Source organism: Halichoeres trimaculatus, unplaced genomic scaffold (genome assembly GCF_033239565.1).
Source record: "Halichoeres trimaculatus isolate MK-OKI-2021-1 unplaced genomic scaffold, fHalTri1.1 fHalTri1_scaffold_6, whole genome shotgun sequence".
NCBI classification, from domain to species: Eukaryota; Metazoa; Chordata; class Actinopteri; order Labriformes; family Labridae; genus Halichoeres; species Halichoeres trimaculatus.
In genome coordinates, this window is record NW_027437184.1 from 8737533 (window position 1) to 8761828 (window position 24296).

A 24296-nucleotide genomic window follows, 5' to 3' on the forward strand; every position below is an offset into this window, starting at 1 on the left:
TTTTTTTTTTTTTTACTTTATTTTTTTAATCAGAGTCAAAACTCAACATTTATTGAATTGAATTGTCAAATAATAATAGTAATGATAATAAAGCAAATAACCAAAAGAAAAAAAAATACATACATTTATACATAAACACTCATACATACACACAAACGTATATTAAAAAATAAATAAATAATAAAAATACACTGAGGAGGAGATATACATACCTATGCGCATTTGATAGATAGGCTTAATTACTGTATTCATCCATTTTAGTCTTAGTCCTTAAGTAGTTCATATTTTTCGGTAATTGGTTATTTCTTTTTTAAAGAAAAAGAAAAACCACAAAAAGTCTATTTATTTAAATCTGAAATTTTGCTAGCAAGGACTATGACTAAATCTATTTTTTTTTGTTTTTTCCTTTCTTTTTTTTTCTTCCTCTTCCTTTTTTTCTTTCCCTTTTATTTGATTTTTATGTTAAATTAGTTTGCAGCCAATTTCCTGCATACCACCGTTTATGAAAAACATTTTCCGTGTTCCTTATTTTGTGTGTAATCTTTTCTTTCATCTGTACTTCTTGTATTGTAGTTATCCATTTTTTGATATCTGGTGAATATTTTTTTTTCCGGTTCTTAGTAATCTTTTTTTATTGTTGTTACTCTCAAAATTTGAATTAAATATTTTTTTATCTGGACTTAATGTTACTGGTATCTTCCCTAGTAAAGCGTTCTTATAATTTTGGCCACCGATGTACGCTGAAATAAGATAAACATATGTGAACAATACTTGCACATTGGTGATGTGAATGAAGAAATAATGCACAATGAGTGAAAAAGAGAAAATGAAAAACTATTTTTCTTACAATACATTTATAAACTGCAACAGAACATTGAAGGCACAGTCATTAATTTACACTTTTTTACCAAATAGCATGTGGCAAACGTGAGTTTATTAGGCTGGTTGGAAACCAACAAAGCTTCAGGACAGTAAATAAAGCTTCTCCCTTTTCCATTTCATCATATTGAAGGTTCATCTGAGCAGATAAGGTGGACTACAGGTGTATAACAGGTGCATAACAGGTGCACAAGGTCTCAGTGAGCAGCAGGTGTAATAACCACAGTGTTTAGTTTTTAATAATCCACAAACATGTTCGATCCTTTCTGACTCATTCTTTCTTTACGATGAATCAACATTTATCGCTGCTTCATGCTGTCATGTTTCCAAAGACTGCGTTGCGCAACGTGATCTCTGCAGCCGCTGCGCGCACACACACACACACACACACACACACACACACACACACACACACACACACACACACACACACACACACACACACACACACACACACACACACACACACACACACACACACACACACACACGAGCGAGAGAGAGAGAGAGAGAGATCCTGCCTTTGCGGAAGCCAGAGGAGCCGAGGCGGCGCTAAATTAAATTAGCATACTGACTAGTTAGCTGTGGATGGACGGGTGAACGGAGCTGCAGCACAAACACGTCTTCTCAATACAACACACCGCCGTTCCAGGCTCGTTTTGTCGGGATTTTGCTGCAGTCCGCCTGCCGAGGAGATGGGGGACAAGGCGGGCACCAGGTAGGACAGCTAGGCTACCCCTGCTAACAGCCAGTTAGCATCCGCTCTCACGCAGTTTGCTAACGTTAGCCGAGCTGCTGTTGCTGGCCCGGGCGGGGGAGTTTTTCTTCGCCTGTGCAGCTTACATCTACCAGCTTCATAACAATAATCTAACTTAAAGATCACTCATCAGGGTATGGGGTCGTGACTTTATCTTTGATGGGATGACCTCGTTCATAGGAGGCGAAGTTAGCCCACCAGCAGGGTGGGGTTAGCTCCAACCTCCGATCACATATCTGTCAAATCTTCACATCAGGCTGACCAACACATTTCATGAAAACAATCAGAAATGTTTTACTAATTAAGCCATGCCTAACAAAATGAAGGCAGCCTCGTATTTTTGAATGCGATTTAGTGTTGTAGGTGGGAATTCCCACGGTGCCTTTCCAACAAAATACGGCCGTAGTGGGCGGTATCGATAGGAGGAAATCTGGTAAAACACCCGAGTTGATTGGTTTTAAGAGGTGCAGTGTGGATGATATGGAAGCCGATTTGACCATTAGATTAAAATGACGCGTTAAAAACATTAAATTGTGTATTATCGCTATTATTGAATGGAAATTATGGAAATAAAATATAATGTGAATACAGTTTGGTGCTAACGTGCAGACTGAGGGTTGAAGTGGGTTAGCCTGCTTCTGCTTAGAGGCTAATTTGGGGTGATATGGTTCCGCAGGCTTATGCTAATTAGCATCACTATTATTTTGTTGATCATTATGTTTGGTTTTTATTTATCAAAATGAGGCAGAATTGTTCAGGTGATTACACAGTTAACAGAGTCAAATGACATCTCTGACAGTAAGAGATGCTGTGTTGACATACTTTACAGAATACTGACCTGCAGCTTATTACGACACTGAAGTTAGCATCTTATTCACAGCCTCCGATTCCGCCGTGAAGGAAAGGTTGTTGAAACAAGGTCCTTATCCAAACCCGACCTGTTTTACTTTATTAAAGGCTTTAGACAGTTTAGAGTTTATTTTTAGTTTTGTTAAACCTTAAATGTATGTATGGGGAAAAAGTGCTTGTTTCACTGCTTATTTCTACAAAAATTGAATAAGACCAGGTCCTAATATTAAAATATAAACTGTCCCAAGACTCAGATCTGTTCTGATATACTGTATGGAGGCTGCAGTTTTCTTTTAAGCACAGTTTCAGAATTGTGAGCCTTTAATTCTGTGTGTGAAAATACTAAGAAAGGGTTGGTTTCACTGTTTTTTTTTTGTTTTTTGTTTTTTGGTCTGTACCACACAAGACCAGGTCCTGATCTAAAACCATTTACCAAAGCTCCTCAGATCTGACCTAGATTTTTTCCAGAGAGGTTACAGTCTTTACAAGACAGTTATAGATTTGTGAAACCTTACTTCTATATGTGAAAATGCACAAGAAAGAAAATGAAATATAATTTTACTGCTGTATTTTTATTTAGAAGACATTGAATGTGAATCTTATCCGATCCCCTATTTCCAGATTACCTGCCTTTAAATGAAAGAGTGAAGTGTATCAGCTGTGTTACAATATGTCTGAAGGCTCTCTTAGATAATCTGGTCCAGATTGCTTGGTTCTTGATTGGGCGCTATGAACAAGATTCATACCGAAGCAGCATCAGCAGATTGAGAATCCTCAGGCCTCAGGATGCCTCTGCGTGGTTCTTGTGACAAATATCAGGCTGGAGCTGTGGTGCATGAGCTGTTTTTGTCTCTATTGTTGATCCAGACCCTGTACGGATCCTGATCAGAATTATAAATCCTGTTTTCAGACTCCTTAGCTGAAATAAATCTACAAATGCTCTCCAGTCCTTGAATCAGCTCTGGAGGGTTTAAAGGCTTTCTTTGTTTCTTGCCTTGTTTACATGCTGTTTTTCTGTGTTACAGCTGAGCAGGAGCTTTTACAGTCCAGTCCACTGTGTTGTTTGTTCTGCACATTTTAATAAAAGTGTTGACTTTTATGGTAAAGCGCTGACTCAGCTTTAATCTGAGGTTGTTTACATCTTACATGTTTGGTGTACACACACACAGGTTAGTGAGTTTCAGACTACACTGGGCACAAACATCTCTTTGTTTACACGTGGCGCTCTCAGGCTGTCTTCTTCTCTGCTTCTTAAGTGATTGAACTTTACAATCAGGGCGGCTCTTCTTCTGTGACGAAGGCTGACATTTACTGAGATTTAAGTAAACAGACCTGCTCTCTCCTCTGCGCCCTCCCTCTTTTTTTCTCTTCCTGTGAGGAAACAGGTGGGAAACAGGGAGGAGAGGAAACATGTAGCAAACAGTGCAGACTGCAAAACGTAAACACGGTTGTGGAGTGGTAGGTGGACAGTGATCAGCTGTTTGCTGGCTGCCCTCACTGGTTAAAGATCAACAACCAGCAGAGAAAGTTTCCAACATTACCTGCTGATTTCCACGACTCCACCAAAAGTCTGACGGAAAAAAAACAGAGTAGTCTAAAAGCAAAAGCTGCCATTGTATTTTTAAGGCTACAGCTGTCAGAGATGTGGTTTCTTTAGGGCAAAAACAAATTTTCATTGTCACTTTTCTGCAGATAAAATTCTCCCTAATCAGATTTTCTTGTTGGTCTGTGTAATGCCAAAATATCAGAGTTTCCCAAAGGCTTGTCATGCCATTTTCCATGTGTTTGCAAATATTCCAAATCTTTTTTTAGTTAGGCTTGCAAGTAAGGAGCAGGCGATGTGGAAAAAAATGTCACATCATGATTTTTTCTTTTGCAAAACCACAACCAAAATTTTATCATGTTTTTTAAAAACTTAGATTTTCTTAACTATTTTGCATGTCATTTAGCAGTATTAAAAAAATTACCTATCTTAAACCAACACTCTGAATGGGAAGGATGAAAGATCATTTACGATAGTATTGTTCAAACACTTTTTTTAGTCAACTCAAAATGAAAATCAACTTGAACACAACATTAAAGTAAGGTGCACACTTGCTACATAGAAGCTAGATTATCAAGGCAGCATATCAGTTTAGTGACTTCGACTTGCTTTTTTCAAGTAGCACTCTCATGTTATTAAAATCCAATAAATATGAAAAGTGCAATAAACTGAACCAAACATTAAGAAAATCAAGTTTTAAACAACACTTCTATCAAATACAAATGTCACATCTTGTTATAATGCACTTTAGCCATGTAAACTCAACTTCTCTTTGGCCAATTTTCATTTGAAGTTGTGCAACAGATTTAACTTCAACAAGGTAAATATCAACATACTGAAAAGCATGAAATGGAAATGTAAACTTAAAGGGATAGTTTGAGTTTTTTGACATGAACCTATATGGCATCCTCATCTATAGTTATGTACATCAGCGCTGTCTTACCCCTGTCAGCGTCCTGTGGCCCGAGATCTGCTGTGGTTTTGGTCCAGACGAAAGTAGTCCAGCAACATGGCTGGGGTCACGAAAATAAAGCGTTTTTCCTCTCAAAACGATTTGTGTTCAAAAGAGAGATAAATTTGCATCACAAAACTGCAAACCGGAAAAAAGCCAGACTCTGTTATGGCTTGGCACTACTTTCTGGTGCGTATCACTGCGCCGCGCGGTGCATCCAGCTGACCGGCGCGGGTTGTCACAGTCATTACAACTTAAAAAAAGTTAACGATAACATGTCTGACTACAACACTGATGAAGATGACATTACATTTAGCACAAAGCCAAGGGGATTTCTTTATGAACCCGAATATACTGATGCTGAAATTCGTCAGATGTAGTTAGAACGGGTGGAGAGAGAGAGACAAGGCACAGTCATGTCGCTCCTGGAGCCACAGCTGGAGTCGTGAAAGAGAGAGTGACAGACAAATGGTGGTGCACTTGTCTGAAGTGTAAAGTCATGCCGATAGAAGTGGGGTGCTACTGCTGCCACGAATGAAACCTCATCATGCCACAGATGCAAGCCCTTTCAATTGATGAGGAGGCCAGCGTTGCAGCTTCTGTCTGCATCACAAACAATAATGACTTCCCTGCAGGACTGAATGAGGGTGTCTTAGGACGCGGTCACACTGGCCAATCGTGCTGTGCCTAAGCAGGCTTCAGCCGTAAAGCACGTTTGGAAAGGCCAGTGTGACCGAACTGTGCCGTGCTCAAGCACGATTCTCTTCTGTGCTTCGGCACGGTTTACTTCATGCACGAGCACAAGCATGCGGACAGCGCGTGCGATCCATCACGTATAATTACCGCGAGCGCATCTCTTGACAATCATTTCAAACAAAGCGGGGGTGCGAAAACGACTTAATATAAGTCCAAAAGTCTCTGAAGTTGTAGCAGTGCTCTCTGTGTCTCATTGTGCTGACTCTGATGAGATAGCGCTTCATGTAAACATATGCTTCACGATGACGTAGGCGGGCCGTGCATGCATGTGATACCCGCTAAAGTCTGGTTCATATTGAGGTAGTGTGACCGCTGGCCGTACTCTCCAGCTGGGAATCGGCGCTGCGGGGGGGCAATCATGCTCAAGCACAGGACGTTTCGGATGGCCAGTGTGACCGCGTCCTTAGTTCACAGTCATGCTTTCAAAAAGGGGAGGGAGATAAACAAACTGAGACACTGCCTACAGCTCACTCTGGTTGGTTTGTTGGTGTGTCTTTGGATCCAACTGTGCATGGGCACGCAGAATATGGCATAGACAGTATTGTGAAGGAATGTGTACTCCAGCCGGTTCCATGATATCCGTGCTTTGGCAGATCGTCATCACAATCTAATCCTTCACGATCTAAAATCCTGCATGCCCCTACTTGCAAGGGACGATAGCTTTAACATGAGACATGCTTGTATTTTGACTTTATCCTGCACTACTCTGCAGAATCAACTGCCATCACAGCATTTGCTTGTGTGTCAATTTGGAGTTAACCAATTGGAAGATTATTGTAGTTGATATTTCAGCATTTGGGGAATAATCTGCACTGGTGTTCATAGCTCTGAAGTTTGTTGGAAAATCTTTCACATCTGCTCTGAATGTCAGTTATCCATCTCATAAAATACCGATAGTCTGGATCTTTGTTCACCTCGAAAGACAATACAGGCCGACCCCTTGTATTGTCTCTGTCATGTGCATTGATGCTCGTATTGACATGATGATGGATGGAAACATCAGATTGTTTTCACACAGTCCTAATAGAGGATGTCCAAGAGGATTGCAAAGGATATTTAAACACTATTGTAGTAGTTGTCTTTAATCATAATCCATATAAAGTTGACTTCTACTATCCATAATCCAGTGGACGATTTCTCCTAGGGCAGCAAAAGTGCAAAACAAACCTCTTACAGATTTGGGTTTTATGAGTTAATCTGAACTAAAGGGTGAGTTATGACTTCAAAAACATCTCAAAAAGTTTCTGAGTTAAATGTTTTGTCATATCCCTCGTGTTTCTGATGGTGCGAAATGACAAGGCTAATATTGTTTTTGTCCTTTGGCCTCTGGCTCACATCACAGACAATCAAAGCACTGTTTTCTTACTTTAAAGCATCAGGTGTCCAAGGCTTTTCACTGTGTGTTTATTTTATGCACTAAATGTCACAGAGTCATCTCAATTTGCCAAGTATCTAGATAAACATACAAGGGATTTTACTTCATTTTTTAAAACCATGCTCTCTCTAAACTCAAAAGGTGTCTTGTTGAATCTGTGGCATTTGAATCCATATGCGTGACCTGCTTTAATTTCACAGAAAAGCTGCGTATTTAATCTAACAAAGTGCTGAAAGCTTTAACCAAGTGACTTACTCATTTCAGTCTTTTATCAAAGATAAACATCAAACTGTGGCAGAGAGCAGCTTCAAAACAGTTTGTGAGCCTCACCACAACCCGACAAGTATACAACTGTTATAACTGAGTAAAACCCACAGCTCAGTGACTCCATTGTACCCTAAATATTATTGAGTTACATTTATTAAATACCCGAGGGACCCTTAACCACAAGCAGCTTCTTTCTTATTCCGAAAACAGAGATAAGCTGTGGTTATGCTCCGGGAGAACAAGGGCTACTGTTCACTGGTATGGGTTTTCCTCTGAGCTAAAGGTTTTTTTATTTGACTCAAAGCTTGTTTTTGATGATCTGAAACTCGAAGATGTTCTGATTATCTCCCAAGATAAATATATTCTCAAATTTCAAAGAATAGAAACAGACTAGATGTGGCTTTATTATTATCTGTTATGAATGAGTTTCTGAACTTTTAGTCTGAATGTGTTTGAATGCTTCCAGGGAGTTACTGCACAAATAGCATTTTGAATTTCAGGGTATTTCTATGACAGTTATTACAGGGTGTCCGTGGGGTCTTAAAAAGTATTAAAAGTTGATAAATCAAATTTGGGAAAATTAAGGCCCTTAAAAAGTATTAAAAAGTCTTAATTGTGGTTTTATGAGGTGTTAGGTTTCATAGATATTCAAGCTTCGACCCAAAAAATATCCATGAATATTTATTTTCCTCCTTGCAACTGTCCCCTGATTGGGATGTTAATACATTCAGCCGATAAAGTTCTAAAATAGAGTAGAATAGAAAAGAATAGAGTTACTTTATTGATCCCAAACTGGAAAATTGTTGTGTTAACAGCAGAAATCGATTGAGTCAGTAGAAAAATACAAAAAGAAAAAAGAATAGAATAAAAAAAAATGCATAAAGACACTAGTTATAATAAAATACAACAATAAGGATTGTGAGCGGTATAAACACCAGCTATAAATTAGTGTCATTTCTAGTTTCTTAAAGAGAAATTAAATACAACATTAAAGCAAATCACACAATATCTGGCACATGTCCTAAATTTTAAAAATGATTAAGTAATTTCTCATTTTCTTCAGCAAGTTGGCCTTGAATAACTGCTGTTTCTTGTTGTGGGAGTGTCAATAAACCTGTCTTTAGTTTCATTTGTTCTTTCAAGCTTTATTCCTCCTTAGCTTACATCATTTCTGTAAAAATATAAACGACAACTGTTAAAAAGAGGATGCCACCAACAACTAAAAGTTGCGATATAGTCTTAAAACTTTTTTAAAGGTTTTTGAAAAAGTCTTAAAAAGGTATTGAAATCAACCTCAGGATTTTAGTATATACCCTGTATTAAAAAATGATAAGTTAGCTATCATCCAAAAGAATAGGTAACTGGGTTTGACAGTACAGCTGTGATAAAACCTTATGGTAATGAATCTTAGGATGTTAAGTTGTGATAAAATATCAGTTCAGAACAGCAGCCAGTGTGACGGTGGGACATTAAACCCAAAATGAGGACAGAAGATGGACATTTTTAGTCATTAATGTGTAAGCATTTTGGGTTACCAGCGAAACAATAAACTTTGACAAACAAGACACAATAAATATGTAAGCACTTTTTGCTGACTGACATCACTTTTTTAAGGCTTATAACTAGTTACAGTGCAGGTTAAAGCAGCATTACCCATGTAAAATCTTCCTCAGTAACACGCCAGAGTTTTGGGTGAACACCAGGTGTCAGATCAGTGCGCTACAGCAGTATTTTATAAAGCATATTTTATGAAAAACACCAGACAGTATAGTTATGTTTTAGTTTTGATATTCTTTTATGCACAATGTAAAATTCTTGCTTTTTAATCAGCTGATGCCCAATAAGCATAGGGTGAAACGGTATACTGGTGTTGTCTGTGACATTCCCAGTAATACAAGATAAAAACATGGCTGCTTGTTTACATTAGAGTTCACCTGCAATAACACTGTTGATGTCCAAGTGACTCACAGTTGATGTCATTTTGGGAAAAATGAAGCCACACTGATGACAGCTGACCGCCTCTCCCAATGCATGACGTCATGGTTGGAAAATCGATAAAGGAACTGTTCAGTGTGAAGGCAAATAATGTCAATGGCTCTAACTTGTTGGAGCTGGTTTTCACCTGGAACCAGTTCTGGGCCCCCATCCCTTATGGTTACACCCCTAATAAACAGTTTTGTCATCTCTTAGACAAACCTCATGGCTCCTCAATGACCTCTGGTGTTTTTTCTTGTACTTGTTCACAGCGGCAAATTTAAGAGATTTTGTTCAAACCTGTCTGACAGCGTCTGTGCCATTTTCCATTTATTATTATTGTTATTATTATAATTATGGTGATGTTTTGAGGTCTTAAAGCTGGGAAATTAGATATAATCAGGCTGACAGGAGGGGTAAGCAAAACTGCTAGAGTATGATGTTTGCTTTGAGGAATTTTAGTTTTGTAGCCTGTGCTGAATTATTTTGTTACATTTTAACGTGAAAGAGTATGCAAGTACAAATCCTCGGTGTTTGCACACACATAAATGAGGCGAGTAAGTGACAGGGGGGCTGTGATGGAGGGAGGAGCAGAGACACACAGCAGGCAGCTGAAGATACCGACTCTAGCAGCAGAGAAACCAAATCTTACACCTAGGCCTTAGGGCTGGACAATTAATCGGATTTTAATTGTGATTTCAATTTTGCCATCTGACAATCATAAAAACAATATAATCAAAGAAAAACAATTAATATGCCACACAGTGTAGATGTATGCATGGTCTTGTGCCTCATAGCTCTTCTGTGTCCCATTTGCAGCCACAGCAAGTGTGTACACACTCACACTAAATCACACACTGTGACTTATGTATATCAATAATACTGTATGTGCCACTTGCTGGTTCTTTAAAGTTGTGTTTAAATCAGTACTGAAGTTTTGAATTAAATGAATAATTGTGTATATTAATCGTGATTTCAATATCACTTAAAATAATCGGGATTGTTATTTTTACCTTAATCACCCAGCCCTACTAGGCCTGTCACTATAACAAATTTTGCTAGACGATAATTTTCCAAAATATTATTGCTGATAAACGATTATTGTCAATATTATTTTGTTTTTTTTTCCATTTTTTCATTGATGTAATTATGATAAATGGGATAATAAAGTGAGTACACCATATCAAAAGCAAGAAACTTTAATTTCTTAAGAGTATTTAACTGTAATTAAAAGGTCAGGATCTTTGAAATAAAATAAATTTAACAAAAAATGTTATAAATTTAACAAACAAGAAAGAGAAAAAAATAAAATGAAAATGAAATGGACTCTCTTTTAGAAGAAAATACATGTCAATGAAAATAATTAATACAAATCAAAAACAATATAACATAGACCCTGTCTCTAAAGAAAAAACAAAACTCCAAAAAAACAACAACGATAAAAACTATAGCCTAAATAAAAGGGAGTTTATACAGTTCCTGAATTGTTTGTAACATGTACTTTTTCCCAGTCAATCCGTACTGTCTGTCAAACATTTTTAACATTTCTGGATTTCAACCGTATTGAAGGGCCGCATTTCTTTGGCAATGTAGCTGTCTTTGAGCGCCCACCATTTGGCGCTTTTATTTTAATTTACTTTGCAGACCAAAAGCCTCAGTAAGAGCGGATTGTCAAAGAACAAAGCTCCGCTGCACCTCCCCTTCTTCTTCTTCGTCGCCACTATTTTCAGACAAATGCGACATATCAGCTCGTTGGTGTTCATGAGCTCACACTTTGTTCATTCTGATAAAAAACAAAATATTCCCACACTGGGACTGTGGCAGGCGGCTTAAGAACCGTATCATTTGTGCCATCACTCATATTAGCGTGTGTTTCCTCCTTACCCCTCAGGATGCTCGCTTCAGCTCTCTCCGTGTGTACGCGCAAGCAGCCCCGTCTTCACCCCAAAGATCGCATTTTTGACAGATGCTCACTCCGCTATAAATCCGCTAAATCCACTAAATTCACTACAGAACCTATGCACCCTGATGTTAGGAAAGATAGATGTAGTGAGCCATCTTCTCATTCAGCCTCTTTGGTCGAAAGAAAGGAGGAAAACAAACATGCATGCACGTGTCAGTTTATCGAGGCTGGCAAACTTACCAAGGACGTTTTTATTTATCGTTCGGTTATTCGATTTATTGATTATCGTGACAGGCCTATGCTGGCATGTGAAAAAAATCTTCTTGAACGAAGAAATCAGGGATAAAACCAAGAACTTTTCTGGACAGACTTTGATAGTTGTCAGAATGAAATTGCTGCTACCACTATTTCTCTGCTGCAGGCTGAAGAAGTCTACTAGAGCAAAAACTCCCAAATGTTGTGTTCCTATCATTCAAAAAGCCATAAATAGAAGAGTTTTCCCTCTAATGTCATATAGGCAGGCAGGAAGGTAGGGCAGAACATCCAAAATAAAACCCAAGCTACGAGGGAAGTGGAAATTTCTGGCCCCAGCTGCTGTGTTTAGGGAGTTCCTTTCCGTTCTCTACTTTAGTTGCATTTAAATGTTGTTAAAAAATGTGCACCACCATGTTTACTGGCTGTGAGACTTGTGCGTGTTATCATTAATGATCCACTCTGAGGCAGAGACCTGTTTGAAATGATGGTGGAGTATATGTGGGCGTACGCTTAAGTGCTGCAGAGGAAGTATAGAGAGGAAGCAGAGTGGTGAACATGAGGAAGTACTGTGGACTAGAAGTCAGAGTCAGTGTCTGTTAGTCACTGTTTAGGCTGAAGTCCACTCAGGTTGCTGGTGTTGTTTAGCTAATATGTGGCTGTGTTTGCACGTTGTTTTGGTGTTTAAGTGTCTGATTCAGCATGTGGTGTCACACTGAACCGTGACAGAGGAACGATGATTCCTTCTCCTCATGTTTATGTATCATACAGTCTGCCCTGTTTTAACAAAGCCTGGTTCCCTGTGTGCCATGATCTGCTTACAAACAGATTTTTATCCAAGCTGCAGGGAGCGGGTGCAACAATTGTACGTCATTGCTGACAAAATGAGTTGCTGGTGGATTTCTATTGAAGATTATTTGTCAGTGATGCTATTGTAAGGATAGATCATCATTTTCAGAGCTGTGTTTGGCAAAGAGTGAGCCATCTTGCAACTGTAATGTCTCTGGTTAGAGTTGTGCATTGAAACAGCAACCAGGAAGTGAGAGGTAAAAGAAGTGTAGCAAGATGGTGGCGGTGGGTGTTGCATCACCATTGCATTGAGAGACCTGTAAAGTCCAGAGACATTTCCCCTTCAGTGCAAGGGAGAAATTGTGTTGTTGGTAGGCCCATCATGATAACAAATTTTGCTAGATGATAATTTTCCAAAATATTATTGCTGATAAGCGATATTATTGTCAATATTATTTTGATTTTTTTTTTACATTTTTTTCATTGATGTTATTATGATAAATGGGATAATAAAGTGAGTACACCATATCAAAAGCAAGAAACTTTAATTTCTTAAGAGTATTTAACTGTAATTAAAAGGTCAGGATCTTTGAAATGAAATAAATTTAACAAAAAATGTTATAAATTAAACAAACAAGAAAGAGAAAAAAAATACAATGAAAATGAAATGGACTCTCTTTTAGAAAAAAATACATGTCAATGAAAATAATTAATACAAATCAAAAACAATATAACATAGACCCTGTCTCTAAAGAAAAAACAAAACTCCAAAAAAACAACAACGATAAAAACTATAGCCTAAATAAAAGGGAGTTTATACAGTTCCTGAATTGTTTGTAACATGTACTTTTTCCCAGTCAATCCGTACTGTCTGTCAAACATTTTTAACATTTCTGGATTTCAACCGTATTGAAGGGCTGCATTTCTTTGGCAATGTAGCTGTCTTTGAGCGCCCACCATTTGGCGCTTTTATTTTAATTTACTTTGCAGACCAAAAGCCTCAGTAAGAGCGGATTGTCAAAGAACAAGGCTCCGCTGCACCTCCCCTTCTTCTTCTTCGTCGCCACTATTTTCAGACAAATGCGACATATCAGCTCGTTGGTGTTCATGAGCTCACACTTTGATCATTCTGATAAAAAACAAAATATTCCCACACTGGGACTGTGGCAGGCGGCTTAAGAACCGTATTCTTAATGCCATCACTCAGCGTGTTTCTCCTCCTTACCCCTCAGGACGCTTGCTTCAGCTCTCTCCGTGTGTATGAGCGAGCAGCCCCGTCTTCACCCCAAAGATCGCATTTTTGACAGACGCTCACTTCGCTATAAATCCGCTAAATCTGCTACAGAACCTATGCACCCTGATGTTAGGAAAGATAGACATAGTGAGCCATCTTCACATTCAGCCTCTTTGGTCGAAAGAAAGGAGGAAAACAAACATGCATGCACGTGTCAGTTTATCGAGGCTGGCAAACTTACCAAGGACGTTTTTATTTATCGTTTGGTTAATCGATTTATTGATTATCATGACAGGCCTAGTTGTTGGGATCATTTCTTACCCTGCTTCTATTAATTACAGAGCATTCATTTGTTTAAGACTGCAGAAAATAAACTTTAGAGAACCTGGAGGGGAAACCTCAGAAATCTCTCATGGCCATATTCAATAACAGATAAAGTTATTGGTGAATTTATTGTTTGCAGAAGCTGATGATCAGTGTCACCACTATTTTTTTCCAAATCAAATTTAGTTTAAACTAAAAACATTTCAGATGATGTCTTCAAGTAATTTTGTTCTCCTCCAAGAACATCTCATCCTAAATCTGCTGCCCTAGGCTGTCGTTTCCTCACAAATTAACACAGCAACCCAAGCATTTCTAAATCTGCAGCCAGGTTTTGAACATGATTAAAAGAGACAAATCCTCTTCTGGACACAGCTGTTCAATGACAGCATCACTCCAGGCTCAGGTGAGCAGTCACAGGAGGCTGACGCTCTCCTCTCCTCTCTCCTGTTTACCTGAAGTGTTCCCTGCAGACCCGTCTGCTGCAGGTGGATCAGCTGCTCACTGCTCAACAGTGTGATACGTTTATACGCCTGGAAAGTTTTGGAAGCAGCCAGCCGAGCGTGTAGATGTGTTTACAGCAGACGGCTGTTTTCTCACTGAGTTTTCCCCTGATGTTTAAAACCTTAAATCACAGCGACAAGATGAGAGAGAAAGGCAAACATCCGATGCTCACTAAAAGAGATGAAGAAGAGAGCAGATCGTACAGGTTAACATCCTGAATCTCTCTGTCATCTCACAGGAAATACATTTCAGTACACACCCATGGCAGGCTGTGAACATGTGGGCTCATAGGCCTTTTAGTAAAGGAAAATAAGATGTGTTTATATCAAACAACCAAGAGTCTGACCTCAATACTTGTGACTAAATAATGACTTCCAACAGTAGCTGCAGCAGGTGTACTTGAGGCTGTTCAGAGGCAAGGATTGCCTCTGAACAGCCTCATATGTGAAGCTGATTAGTTGGATTTTATTGATTCTGGTGCAGATGTAGCAAAAACACCAACATAGCAACAATGGGCTGTTGACAAGCTGATCGAACAGGCTTGAAAGCTGCAGGGTTTTCCATGTGCCAGTCTTATTACAGGCCCCTTTTGTTTATTTTTCCTGTTCAGTGTAGAATTATAAATTTAGAATAATTTCAGAAAGAAGTCGTCAATTAAGAGGGTCATTCTCCCTGACAGCTCTCTACTCTTATGAGGGTTGCAGTTTTCACTAATTGATAACAGAAGTGTCTTTAAGAATAGAATAGAAAATACTTTATTTATCCCCAAGGGAAATTCAGGAGGAGTCACAGCAGCAATCAAGAAAACAAAAGTAAGAAAGTGTATAGAAAGTGCAAAAAGCTCCATAAGAAAATAGATGATGACAGCTTGTCCATCATTGTCCAGTTCAGCCAGTCTCCACCTCCACAGGGTCCAGGACTGAGCTTCTTCAGCAGTCTGTTCAGTCTCTGTCTCCTGGATCTCGTCTGCTCACAGCAGGAGAAATTCTTCTAATGTGGCGTTCATGTCCAGTGTTAGCTTCGTTAGCCATGTCTGTGAGTAGCATGATGCTACTCCGCCTTCTGGTATCCCCTCTGTTGCTGGGTTAGCACAGCTAGCTCGTCTATCTTATTGGAGCTAGATCTTACATTCCCAATAACAATGGATGGAAGGACAGGTCCATGTCGTCACTTTTTAGCTCACACTTGAGAACCAGCACGTTGTTCTCACCTCCTTCTCCTCACCTTGTGGGAAGACATCAGGCCTTACACCAGTTAGCATTGACATGCTACAGGCTGTTAACAGCTGTTTTCACATGTAAACAATGCAGCCATGGTTACATGTACGATCTCCAGACAAACACAGGAGAAAAAAGTAGGAAAATTATCGCTGAAGCCACAAAACCAGTTTGATGTTCACAACCAACAAATGAACCATTGACACAAGACTTTTGGAGTCCAGGAGTCATAGCTGACATTTCTGCTCCTCTCGCAGCTCAGGAGGAACCTGAGGGCTACAGTCTGTTGTCATTTTTCTCAGAAAAGGTCAGAGATGAAGGAACGAGTGCAACAAGTTTAAGGTTTCCTGTTTCCCAACAGAGAATTGCAGATAGAACGCAAACATCCAGTCAGTTAATCCTTTCACAAAGTCAACTTTAACAGAGAACATTACCTAGAGAATGCTTCTCAACATGCAATTCGACAGCACATTTTAAGACAAAACTCTTTCAGTAGACATTTTTAAAGCTATGATTTAGGTTAATCAGGATTTTTTAAACATTTTTTCCCAGGAAAAATAGCGGAGAAAGTACAATAGCTGTATTATTTCTTTAACTAACATTTTCAGTCATTGGATTTTCTGTTTAATCTGTGTTAGTTTTGGGGATTTCCTCCAGACCTTCTTACTGCTGCCTATTTTCAGAGCTTAATTTCTCTGAACCATTGCAGCTTATTCACAGAATGTTTTCTGTATTTTCTCTTTTTCATTTGGTCTTCATATCTGCAGCTGAAAACACCCAAGTGATAAACAGTCACTGGTGCCAAATTTGGAGCCACAAAACCCCGTAAATCAGTTTAATGTGAGCTTTGAAGTGATCTAAATATAACTGTGGGGGTGTGGACAGGAAACAGTCATCAGTTGGAGCTCTGCTGGAAATCAGCAAAATCAGCAGCAGAAAGTTTGAGATGTCCATTTGTCCTTCAGAGGCTCAAAAACTTCATTTTCAGACTAAAGATGTGACTTTGAGCTTGTTGAAGGAAGTGACTGTTCTTTCAACCTGGATGATCCGACCTGCTTCACACTCTTCATCTCTCTTTGGATGAAGCTGACAGGCTGCACATTGATCCATACTGTCTTCTAAAACCATAAAGTCTGGTTTGGCTTTAGTTCAAACCACCAGCCTCTTAAACTCTGACAGACGTTATCAACAACGCTCAAGTACTCTGACATTTAAACTACTTTGATCTGCTCTGCATATGACCCAATTCTCTATTTTTAGGTACGTAGCAGGGATGTTTGTTTGATAGGCCTTCTCTAGTTGGCATCAATATTGCTAGTTATTTACGTATTTTGTTGTTTGAGGTCTAAAGTGCTAGTCATATGCCTCTAACTGTAGCTCCTGCTAATACCCACTGGTATAATGCTTTAGTGCTCTACAACCTGGATGTAAACAAACACAGAAGACAGGTGGCGTCTGTAGTGTGGCATGGTTTGTTTGAGTTTTGATCAAATATGGAGGTTAGACTATATTTAGGCTTCTTATGTGTTTCAGTCTACAATGCACAGAGTGTGGAGATGTTAACATTTCAGAAAGACAACAGGCTTGGGGTGCTAGCTCTCCTAGTGTTAGCCACACTCTGCTAACCACTTTACTGTTTTCTGAGTTTTCTAAACGTGTCACTTGTCGTAAGACAAGTCAGTTAGCCTGACTTTAAATCTCTGCTTAACTTCTCTTTAAAATCTCTGGTGTTAATTTATGACCTGAAATCTGCTTTTTTGACAGATGTGACTTTACAAAAACTCTCTTAAAGCTTCTCTTCCCTGACAAATATGTTCTAATCAGATCACTTAAGGCAGGGCTGAAAGTTTTTCTTTCCCATCACTAAGTGTGGCCAAACATCCTTGTGCCATTATTACGTACTGATGAAATCAAACCTCACCTGTACCGCAGGTGTCTCTTGATATCAGATGACAAGTCTTAAGTTGTCTGCAGTGTTATGTACAGTGTAAATATCAGCAAACTCTGTTTCTTCTTAAGAAAAATGTTCTCCATTAGGGGGTTGATATGGTGAAAATATGTCAGGATGTTATGGCAGGATCAGAATCTGGATTTAGTCAGGATTGTTTTTCATATTCCGACTATTATGACCTGCAAACATGTCTTAATCTGCATTCTTTACCTTTTTCTGCACTTTCATAACTTAAATCTAGTCTTGTGTCTTCTAATGTGGTTTTTGAACTCTCACATTTTCACATCATGATAAATACAGTCATTCGAACACACCAGTTGTGAGAGTTGTTGAGTTTCTGCATAACGCACAAAGCTTTATTCAAGTAGCCTGTGCACATTTCAGATCCAGTTTAGTGAGGTGTTAACAGACATACCTTGGTTTGGTTTGTGCACTTGACAGAGAATTTTAATAATTCTTAACATGATGCATTTCAGTGTTAAAATTAACTTATTGCAAGATGAAAGCTAGGTATTATATTATTATTGATGGAGAAACGATGTTAGGACAGAGAAAGAGCTCAGGTGGGCGCAAACACTTTTTTCAGCTGTGGTTTGTGGATTTACAGAAACTTAAGATGAGTTCTCTGGTGAAAGATGAGACGTGTGAAACAGTACAGCCGCCATCAGCTCATCAAGCCATAAATGGCTTCACAGACAAATGCTTCTTCACACAGTCTAAAGTGGAAAGTTTGATCGAGTCAGACTTGCAAGAAATGAAGTCAGAGTGTTGTCTGATTTACATCAAAGGGAAAAAAAATCTTTAGAAAAAAAAAAAACGTATCAAAAGAACCTAAACTTCTACCTGCTCTCTTTTAAATTCTGCGGTGACGTCCACTAATAACCCATCTCATGCACACGGTTTGTTTCTTAAACCACTTCCTCTTCAGCTTCCTGCTGTGTCGAAACAAACAGTTTGAGCCTCTGATATTTCCTCTAATTATTTCTTTAAACATTCATGATTGTTGTCTTAATGATTTCACTTTCCAGCTGGAAAAACCCCTTCACCACTTCTTCTTTCTCGCTGTTTTAACTGAGAGAAATAAAAACTTAAACTATAAATGAAACTAACACTAATGTTTTGTTTTTCTTCTTTCTTCCTTTTCTTCCTTGTCTTTACAAACCTCTCAGAGTTTTCAAGAAGTCGAGCCCCAACTGTAAGGTGAGCCACACTGATTACTTTTTCTGCTCTCTTACACACAGTTAGGGGCGTTGATGCTCTCTCTGCTGCAGCTGAAATATTAAAATATATGATCGGAAATGTTTATTACAGTAGGGATAACACAGAAATAAACTTATTCCACCTGTACAAGTACACACAGAGTTTTAACAATATTTTAAACACACACACACAGTCCTGCTGCAGCAAATACTCATTGCACTGTCCCAGCATATACCTTTCTTAGACAAAAACTACAGTAACAGCTGTTTTTGGGGTTGATTCTCTGTGTAAGAACTCTAGAGTTTGTATTCTTAAAAGGTTTCCAACATATTGTAGAACAACTGACCTTTTGCCAAATTTAGCCTATGTAACATTTCCTGCTAGCACTTCATTGCTGTTGTTATTTTGGCTCAATAAGCCTCTTGATTTAGACTGATAACGGTATCAAAACAACTCCTTTACTCTACATCCTCAGTATGGTAAAGATTTTCCTTGCAAAAAAAAAAAAAATCAAGATTTAATCCAATCTGAAAGCTTTCATCTAACCAATCCAGGTGTGCCTGCGTAAATATAGGACAGCTAAATTCAGAAAATCACGATAATATGTCAGAATATTTAAAAAATGGGAGTTTATAACAAACAACTAATGCTTTAATCCTAATCTGGGGTAATCTCTTCTGTATCTGATCTAAAGTTTTGGTTAGTAAAACTTACTTTATAACAGACAGTAACTGAACTGTGGCTGATTGATCTCCACAGGTGACAGTTTATCTCGGAAAGAGAGACTTTGTGGATCACTTGGACCACGTCGACCCCGTTGGTGAGCCAGAACACCTAAATGTTTTGATTTATAAATATTGTTAGTTGGAATAATGTGACAGGAGCTGAACGGTTTAATCTGTTTGTTTGTGTGTTAGTTTGTGATCTAAAGGTTCAGCAGCTGAAGCAGCTGACTGAACTCTGAAATCTCCTGTTTTTGCTGACTCTGCGGTTTCTCTTCTTCCTTCCTGCTGACAGATGGAGTGATCCTTGTTGACCCTGAGTATCTGAAGGACAGGAAAGGTAGGACAGCTTCCTCCTCCTGACATCAAAGTGTTTGTTAAAAGGGTTAGAGCGAACTCCAGGGAGGGGTGTGGATAGATGGCTACTTTAGGATCCAGTGGAAACATCTGGGTCACATTGTTCAAGAGTAATCTCTTTGGATTAGAACTTTTAAACTAAAACACGCTCTAACTGAAAACAGGAAGTGATAGGGTGAGATCTGTCCAAAATAGAAAACCTCTGAATCTTAGTTTAATTTTAGAGTTTCTATTTAGTTAGAATGTTTGAAAGTCAAAAGTGGCAAAGTTTATGAAAGAATTGATCTAAAGTCATAAAAAGACAAAAGGTGGTGATTGTGGAGTGAAAGAGAGCAAGGGCTGCTAATGAAAATGAAGTCATGAAACAGAAACTAACAAACTAGACTTTTGGACGGTGGCCACAGTATAAAGAAGTACTGAAGTGGAAGGAGCTGGATATTTGAAAGACTTCTTTTTCTGCTTTCTGCTTTTGGCCATTTTTTGATGCTATGAACTAGCGATGCACGATATTATCGGCACAATATCCGTATCGGCTGATAAAAGCTCAAAAACACGTTTATCGGTATCGGCAGATATGAAAATTTCTGCCGATATGCACAGCCGATAAGGTGCTATTCAGTTAGGATTATTATTATTTTCCATCTGAAAATTAAGCTCCTTAAATAAAATGTAGCACTTCATTTATTTACACTGCAGAGCTCTGTGTCTGTCACCAGGTTGTTACAGTAGCTCTAAAATAATCAAAAGCAACTTGGTTATGTTTAAAAATGCATTGTACATTTAAAGTTCATGTGATCTAAAGAAATAATTTTTCTGTATTTCAATACTGAATGTCTTGAGTTTGAAAAATAATACATTTCTTATTTATGGTAAAATCAAATGTTTTTTGTCTTGTTTTATGTGTGTTTCTTAAACAAATAAGACCGTCACAATAAGAGTAACATATAAATTCCAGTACAGGATAGACTTAGCTTTCTTTACAGTGAAAAAAACAAACTTGTGATTATCAGTATCAGCCTTCATGATCTAACGTTAAAAATTAGGGATGGGCATAAGCAAAATAGCTGTTCGATATTCGCTCTTAAGTAATCAAAAATTATTCAAAGACACTGCTCCTCACTTTCATTCATTTTTTTGAATAAGTTCTCGCACTTCCCAATCCATTTCTGAATGTCTCCTCGTTCTTGTTTTTGGCTGTAAATCCTCCAACTTGTTGACTCCTGGTTTGGCTCCATTCATTATGTCATTATGTCAGTTTGTTGCCGTGGTGAAGTTAAATACAATCTGGTCTGGACATGGTTTCTTTTATTTTGAAAGTCATCAGACATTTAAGATGTCTGCCATGCACGACTTCCTGTCCTGCTGGAGCTGTTTTTATTTAAATGAAAAAATGAAAATGAAATTGACGCATAAAACTGGGATCTGCCACAGACAGGACAAAGCAATCGTCACATGAACTGTCTGATTTTTTTATATTAATGACCATTCTAATATTCTAAAATCATTGCCCATCCCTATTAAAAATCCAAAACAATGCCGAAATGGAACTTACACACTTTGTTTCCCTTTCTCCTCCTCCCTCCAGTCTTTGTCACTCTCACCTGTGCGTTTCGTTATGGACGTGAGGACCTGGACGTGCTCGGTCTGTCCTTCAGGAAGGACCTCTACATCTCCACCTTTCAGGTCAGAATCCACTTTATATCCTCCTTAAATCCTCCTAAGAACAGGGTCCAGCTTTAGTAGATTACAACACCTTCATCACCTCCTCCTCCTCTTCTTCTTCCACAGGCGTTCCCCCCGGTGCCTGAGGAGCGTAAACCCAACAGTCGGCTGCAGGAGAGGCTGCTGAAGAAACTGGGCCAGCACGCTCACCCGTTTTACTTCACTGTGAGTCTGCATGTCTGGTTTCTGCTCAGGAACTAAACCTGCTTTTATACAACAGGAACCAAGAACCCTGAGTACCCTAAAAATAGTCTTCAGCTCATCAGGCAATCCCTGGTACCAGTGAAACAAGGAAGGACTGACATTTCTGAAACGTTTCCTCAAACTCTACACAGTCCCGTTGCCTTGTTTTTGAGTTTTTTTAGTCGTCAGGATGACCATGACTTAAATGAATGAGAATCTGCATGGAATGATCTGTCCCAAAAGTAAAGAAAATGAGAAAAACAAAGAGAGAAATATGTCTGACTTAGAGGAAAAACACTTAAATTTCCTTATTTTATCGGGTGTGGAAACAGTAAAATGGAAAAACAGGGCGTCTCCATCACAGGAAGTTTCCCAGGAGACGGAGAATTTTTTTGAAGAGCTCTGAAACTGTGTTTTGATTACAGGAAAAAGGAAGTGAGTAGTAGTTAATGAAGAGCTGCTATTTAAAAAGGAAGGGGGCTGTGATAAGAGAAGAAAGTGGGAGAGTTCAGCTGAACTGAAACAAACTGTTGTTGTTGTTTACTGAAGTTTGGCATTTAGATCCTCAGAATCTGGTGAATCCGATCCATCCTGGAACTTTTTAACTTACAAAGCTCCGAGGGATTGACAAGATTTCCCCAAATCTTCCCTCTGTCATGCATTTCTGCAGACAGATGTAAATAAAGATGAACAGAATGGGACTTTTCCTTTTTCTGTTCCTTTTTCTCTGTTTTTTTTTTGAACTGATGAGGTTTGAAAGCCGGTTTCTTGTGCTGCAGATCAGAGCAGTGAGTAATGTTTGTGGTTGATCTCATTCAGTTTATGGTCCTACTTCTCACTGTATAAATTAGCACTCCGATGACGTCAGCTCCACCTCACAGCTGCAGGTTTCAGTCTCTGTGGACGAGCTGCTGCTAACAGAGTCACTGAGAAGAGATGCAGAGTGCTAAACCCTGCAGGTGTGCCTGAGTCAGATATTAATCTGCATCACTTTGAGTTTACTCTGGAATCCACTTTAGTTTTACTCAGACTCTTAATGCAAAGAACAATGAAACTGTTCAGGACACAGAGGAATGCAAAAGTTTGAGCTGTTTTGTTTATCAGTGACGTTTTTCTTGGAGTGCAGGAACATAACATAAACATTTCTACTTCCTTTAACTGCTGCGAAGTTCGTCACTTAATGAGCTTTGTGTTTGTTTTCAGATTCCTCAGAACCTCCCCTGTTCAGTCACTTTACAGCCCGGCCCAGAGGACACTGGAAAGGTAACACACACACACAAACACAAACACACACACACGCAAGATCCTGTACTGAATATGCAAAACTCACTCTGTTATGTGGATCAAGGTCTGGGACTTTATTTGACTCCTTTTTAAATATGACGCAATGTCAGACTTTTTTTTTTTTTTTTACATCTGTGAGTGCCAGCCAGGATATAAACAATGACATTTGGTTAAAAACAATGAAATCAGGTCTGCACAACCTACAACTGCCATAAAGCTTGTGTGAAAACTGAATTTGAGTTCAGCGATGTGCTCCTGTGAGTTTTATGTTTGCACACAGGCTGTGAAGTGATGATGGGATGGCTCAGAGACATTAAAAGAGCAGCTTGAAACCTTTCCTGGTCCAGATGATTAGAAATTGATGTCTGTGAAACAATGTTATTTTTACTTTTTAACAGTTTTTAGCTTCTTTTATGTTATTTTTCAAAGAACCTGTATCATAACGATCTGCACATTCCTCAAACGTAGATCATGTTTTCAGGTTTAATTTTGAAATTTTAGAAGTTTTCATCATTTAAACTTCAAACCTCAGAGGATTTGAAGCTTTTTACAAGTGAATATAATAGATGAAAACTCACACTGATAACCAACATAGAGTAGTCTTAAGGCTGCAATATACAGTGTAAATCTGTTATAATCTGCAGGTTTGGTGTCGGTTTATGGAGTGAGAGGAGACCATTAAAGGACTTAGAGATTTAGGCCCCGTTTACACAACGTTTTATCTGAAAAAGCTAAAACACAGTGAAAAAAATCAGTGTTCACACGGAAACGCTGATGGACTGAAAACACTGTAGTAAACACCCCAGGCCTGTAGGTGGTGCTATAACTGTCTTGTCCAGAAGCCGCTTTTGGGATATCTCCACCGAAGTAGAGTTGAGCCGATCATTTGGTGTTTTGGGGAATACTAAGTGCAAAAGTGGAGCAACAGATGCACATTTTGTTAAAGACAGCAGATACGGCAGATTGAGCAACACAAGCACAACATGTTGTATGCGTGTGAGGCAGAGTGTGATGTCAGCGTTTCCTCTGAAAACGCCGGCTTACTGTTTACACGGCAACGGTGTCGGGAGCATTTCAGAAAAATCCCAGGTCGTTTTCAAAACTTTGTGTTTTAGGTCGGCTGAAACACCGTTTCCGTGTCAATGCGAGGCTGAAACGCAACAAAACTTTTGCGTTTCACCCTAAAACCGTTGTCGTGTAAACATCCCCTTAGAAACAACAAATATAAAGATGGGTACCGAATTAGGTACTTTTATAGGTACCAAACTCTCAACAGAGAATAACAAAATCTTAGCAGGATATCAG

The 24296-nt window shown here is 38.8% G+C and overlaps 1 protein-coding gene across 4 annotated transcripts in view; it reads left to right on the forward strand.

The window, feature by feature from the left end:
• The first annotated feature begins 1364 nt into the window (after positions 1 to 1364).
• LOC141791291 (arrestin red cell) overlaps positions 1365 to 24296 on the forward strand; it is a 31350-nt gene continuing 8418 nt past the window's right edge. For 2 of the 4 annotated variants that reach the window (XM_074671613.1, XM_074671614.1), the window contains exons 1-7: positions 1367 to 1597; positions 18693 to 18723; positions 19483 to 19543; positions 19741 to 19785; positions 21388 to 21485; positions 21591 to 21689; positions 22911 to 22970. In XM_074671613.1, coding sequence (XP_074527714.1) covers positions 1575 to 1597; positions 18693 to 18723; positions 19483 to 19543; positions 19741 to 19785; positions 21388 to 21485; positions 21591 to 21689; positions 22911 to 22970 — 417 coding nt within the window. In that variant the 5' untranslated portion in view covers positions 1367 to 1574. Of the gene's footprint in view, positions 1598 to 18692; positions 18724 to 19482; positions 19544 to 19740; positions 19786 to 21387; positions 21486 to 21590; positions 21690 to 22910; positions 22971 to 24296 lie in introns of all 4 variants that reach the window. The other 2 variants (XM_074671612.1, XM_074671611.1) reach the window with 2 other exon arrangements.